The sequence below is a fragment of the Macrobrachium nipponense genome, chromosome 10 (genome assembly GCF_015104395.2).
Source record: "Macrobrachium nipponense isolate FS-2020 chromosome 10, ASM1510439v2, whole genome shotgun sequence".
In the NCBI taxonomy this organism is placed as follows: Eukaryota; Metazoa; Arthropoda; class Malacostraca; order Decapoda; family Palaemonidae; genus Macrobrachium; species Macrobrachium nipponense.
In genome coordinates this window covers 107589603-107594843 of record NC_087204.1, presented here as the reverse complement: position 1 = coordinate 107594843, position 5241 = coordinate 107589603, and the positions used below count along the sequence as shown (strand labels likewise).

Below are 5241 nucleotides of genomic sequence, written 5' to 3'. Positions count from 1 at the left end.
AATTAGGACGTTCTTTAAATTGGTTATGAATCTGTAATTTTCAGCTCAATATCAAAAGAAGTGAATTCATGAAGTTCGAGGGAAATTTCTCATTATTCCTTGTTCGTTCAGAAAAAGTAAGCTCTGCCAAGCAAGCTTTCCAATTATTCTAATTGGTGCAGAGGCTGAGCTGAGAGAGAGAGAGAGAGAGAGAGAGAGAGAGAGAGAGAGAGAGAGAGAGGTTGGGCTTCAACTTTGAGGGAAGTCCACGTATAGAGGTCAGTTTTCACCAGATCATGATGAGACGTGAATTCAAATCGCTTGTTGCCAATAACGAGGACTTTAACTCTAGGTCGAATTATCGTCAAAATCGAAATTTTAACTCTTTGCCTAATCCTGCTAATAAGCAACAAACAAAACAAGCCAGAAATATAAACTTTTAATTGTAGATAATAAAAGGGTTAAATGCTCCTTAATGAAACGTCTTTTTTTTTTACTGAAAAGGTGCTCTTTAATAAAACGTCCTTTTTTAAACTAAAAAGGTGACTTAATACCATTTTCAAGGCTTGAAAAAAAGGGAGGGGGGAGGGAAGCATTGCTTAATTAGCTATAAGGAAACGATCGACGTTTATATTATAAAAAAAAAAAAAATTATTCATTGAACAGACTAGATCTGACTTCAGAAAAAGCCCCAAAATTGTAGACGAAACAAAGTATTTCTTCAACCTGCATCAAAGATAAGACCGCAACAATAAACCTGAACACTGATAGAAGAGAATCGAAAGCTTCGTAAGTCACTTTATACAAATAACATTCCTGGTGTATTACAACAGAGATATCCGGAGGCTGGGGGTGGGGGCGGCTGTCGGACCAATTAAAACGTCAAATCCCCCCCCCCCCCCCCCCACACACAACACAAGAACTAATCAGCAACAATAATAATTGTCCGAAAACTCGCTTTTTTTTTTCCTCTCCAAGAGAGTCTCCTTCGTTAATGACCCTTACCTAGAGCGGAGTAGGAGCATCCCACACCATCCCTCAGAGTCCCTTCCTAAGACGATCTCCCGGGCAATTTTGCATCGGGCGTTGACTTGCCCATACCCACGGTATGTCAACGGCTTCTTACTGGGGCGATAGAGCATCTAGTTAACTGCTAATCCATGCGGTAAGGAAGTGGCAAGAACAAACGTAGATCAACCATAAATAAGAGATTAAAATGAGATCCTTGAACCCCGTGTTCTGGGATGATTGTATGGTGTTGATGTCATACACGCATACACAGGCGTTTGTGGGGAATACACGCGTATCCACATGAAAGATTAAGATATTGACACACACCTGAGCTGAGCTTGCAGAACGAGTCCATTTCAAAACATTTGACCACACAATTATACGCAATAACTATCTCAAAAACAGAAACGAAATTGAGTACTATACATGAATGAAATACATCAAGGCATAAATGCATGCCGATATTCGCAAGCACTGTACCTGGTCGCACCCTCATTCTCAATGGGGCCGGCGCCGCCGCCACCGCCGCCTCTTCCTCCTCCTCCTTCCCTTCTTTTCTCCTCCTCCTCCCCCTCCTCCTCCTCCTCCTCCAACCTAAACTCCTCAGCGCCAACCTCAGAGCAAAACGCTGCATCATCTCCTCAGTACACAAATTAGCCACGCCCATACCGTCTCAGGTATACACATTAAATTTCATTTTTCATGCAAGAAACCCATGCTTGCATTTTCCTTTGGGCAAAGTCCTATCTCGGTAATTGAGGCAATTAAAAGCAATACACGTCTACAGGTAATCATTGCAAGTACTAGGTTTAATAAAAATTTTTTCCTAGAACACTTTAGTGGTAGAATATACGAGAGAGATTGGTAGGTAGGTACAGAGAGAGAGAGAGAGAGAGAGAGCATTCCCTTCAAGTACCTTTTACTGTGACCAATGAGAACTCTTGCCATGATAACTAAGTTTAAGATCTTTTGCCAGAACATTATGAATGACAGGAGAGAGAGAGAGAGAGAGAGAGAGAGAGAGAGAGAGAGAGAGAGAGAGAGAGAGAGAGCATCTCTTCCTGTGGCCAACTCGAGCTCTAGTCATGTTTACAAAGTTTAACATTTCTTTCCCAAGAGCATAATTATGAATGCAAGAAGAAGAAGAAGTAGAAGGAGAGAGAGACCTTACCTTACAGACCTTACATCTTGTTCGGGTTCCCCGCCCCAGGTCCCTCAGTGTGAGGCACCTCTAATGTCTACCAGAGAGTTGCTAGTACATCTTCCGGTATATTTTGCATCTTCCAATCTTGGATGGTCTGGGATGCAGTTTAGATATTTGTCGAGCTTATTCTTAAACACATCTACGCTCACTCCTGATATATTCCTCAGATGAGCTGGCAACGCATTGAATAGACGCTGCATTATCGATGCTGGTGCGTAGTGGATTAATGTCCTGTGTGCTTTCCTTATTTTTTCCTGGTATAGTTTTGGGCACTATTAATCTACCTCTGCTGCTCTTTCTGATATTTTTAGTTCCATGATATTTTCTGCTATTCCTTCTATCTGTTTCCATGCCTGAATTATCATGTAGCGTTCTCTTCTCCTTTCTAGACTATATAATTTTAAGAATTGTAGTCTTTCCCAGTAGTCTAGGTCCTTAACTTCTTCTATTCTAGCTGTAAAGGACCTTTGTACACTCTCTATTTGTGCAATATCCTTTTGATAGTGTGGGTATACCATATCATATTGCAATATTCAAGTGGACTACGAACATATGTTTTATAAAGCATAATCATGTGTTCAGCTTTTGTTTCTTGTTTTGAAGTGCCGTAAACAACATTCCCATTTTTGCTTTACATTTTTCCGCCAACAGAGTTGCTATTTGATCATTGCATAACATGTTCCTATTCATCATCACACCAAGGTCTTTAACTGCTTCCTTATTTGTGATGGTCTCATTATTAGGTCCCTTATATGCATATAGCTTTCTTTCTCTGTCTCCATAATTTGTAGTTGATTCAAACTTTTAATCAGAGTTAAATACCATCCTATTTACCTCTGCCCAATCATACTTTGATTTGAGAGAGAGAGAGAGAGAGAGAGAGAGAAGCATTCCCTTGAACCACCTACTCATACTTTGACCAACGAGACGGTCATACGAAACACCACCACCACCACCCCTACCACCTCCAACTCCAGCCCCCTAACCCCCTCCCCATTCTGCCATGAAACACGCCCCTCCTCGCCCCATTACTTTGAGAGATAGACATCTTGCATGTCATCGAAGCCCCGTCTTATCTTTTACCACTGGATTACGTTTACGGCTTTGTGACAGAGAGCTTTCCTGTTCCTTCTCTCTCTCTCTCTCTCTCTCTCTCTCTCTCTCTCTCTCTCCATCTTCTTCTTCTTCTTCTTCTGAATTACTTTCACATGTGAGACATAAAGGGGGAAAAACAACCTGTCGCCTGACGACCAGACATTTATGAAAGGAAAACCTCTGAGCAAAACAATAAATCAAATATGGTCGGCAGCCTCCTGCCTTGCAAATAGCGCTGAGAGAGAGAGAGAGAGAGAGAGAGAGAGAGAGAGAGAGAGAGAGAGAGAGGCAAAACTCAGCGTTTATGACTAACTCTACACACACACACACACACACACACACATATATATATATATATATATATATATATATGTGTGTGTGTGTGTGTGTGTGTGTGTGTGTGTGTGTGGTGTGTAGAGTTAGTCATAAACGCTGAGTTTTGCCTCTCTCTCTCTCTCTCTCTCAGCGCTATTTGCAAGGCAGGAGGCTGCCGACCATATTTGATTTATTGTTTTGCTCAGAGGTTTTCCTTTCATAAATGTCTGGTCGTCAGACCAGACATTTATGAAAGGAATAAAATGTCAGACCAGACATTTATTCAGGCATGGAAACAGATAGAAGGAATAACAGAAAATATCATGGAACTAAAAATATCAGAAAGAGCAAGCAGAGGTAGATTAATAGTGCCCAAAACTATACAGGAAAAATAAGGAAAGCACACAGAACATTAATCCACTACGCACCAGCATCGATAATGCAGCGTCTATTCAATGCGTTGCCAGCTCATCTGAGGAATATATCAGGAGTGAGCGTAGATGTGTTTAAGAATAAGCTCGACAAAATATCTAAACTGCATCCCAGACATCCAAGATTGGAAGATGCAAAAATATACCGGAAGATGTACTAGCAACTCTCCTGGTAGACATTAGAGGCGCCTCACACTGAGGGACCTGGGGCAACCCGAACGAACTGTAAGAACTGTAAGAACTGTAAGAACTCTCTCTCTCTCTCTCTATCTCTATGTATATATATATGTATATATATTTATATAGTATATATATATATTATAATATATAAAGTTATAATATTATATATATATATATATATATATATATATAATATAGATATATATCAATATATATATACATCATATATCCCATATATGATTTATAATGGTTTTCCATATCTGTAGATATAGTGGCGTATTTGTGGTTTAGAATATATATATATACAAAATATATATATAGTAATATAGGCATAGGATATAGAATTAAAACTAATGTATATATTATATTAATGTATATATATAATATATTATATATATATATCATATCATATATATAATATACATATATATATTAATAGATATATATAGAAATATATATATAGATAATATATATATATATATATATATATAATATATATATATATATACTATATATATTATACATATATATATATATGATATTTCTGTATAACAGAAAATATTCATGGAACTAAAAATATCAGAAAGAGCAAGCAGATGGTAGATTAATAGTGCCCAAAACTATACCAGGAAAAATAGGGAAAGCACACAGAAACCATTAATCCATACGCCACTAAAAAGCATCGATAAGGCAGCGTCTATTCAAGCGTTGCCAGCTATCTGAGGAATATATCAGGAGTGAGCGTAGAGTGTTTAAGAATAAGCTCGACAAAACTAAAACTGCCATCCCAGACCATCCAAGATTGGGAAGATGCAAAATATACCGGAAGAGTACTAGCAAATCTCTGGTAGACATTAGAAGGGCCTCACTGAGGGACCTGGGGCAAACCCGACGAACTGTAAGAACTGTAAGAACTGTAAGAACTCCTCTCTCTCTTCCTCTCTCTCTCTATGTATATATATTAGTTCTTAATAATATATAATAATATTATAATTATATATATATATATATGATATTTTCTGTAAT

General features: G+C 38.3%; 1 protein-coding gene across 1 annotated transcript in view; it reads left to right on the top strand.

Moving 5' to 3' along the window:
- Nucleotides 1–1491: 1491 nt before the first annotated feature.
- The window catches only part of LOC135224078 (ADP-ribosylation factor-like protein 6-interacting protein 4), a 13237-nt gene continuing 9487 nt past the window's right edge, over nucleotides 1492–5241 (top strand). The window contains exon 1 of the mRNA XM_064262988.1: nucleotides 1492–1634. Coding sequence (XP_064119058.1) covers nucleotides 1492–1634 — 143 coding nt within the window. The remainder of the gene's footprint in view (nucleotides 1635–5241) is intronic.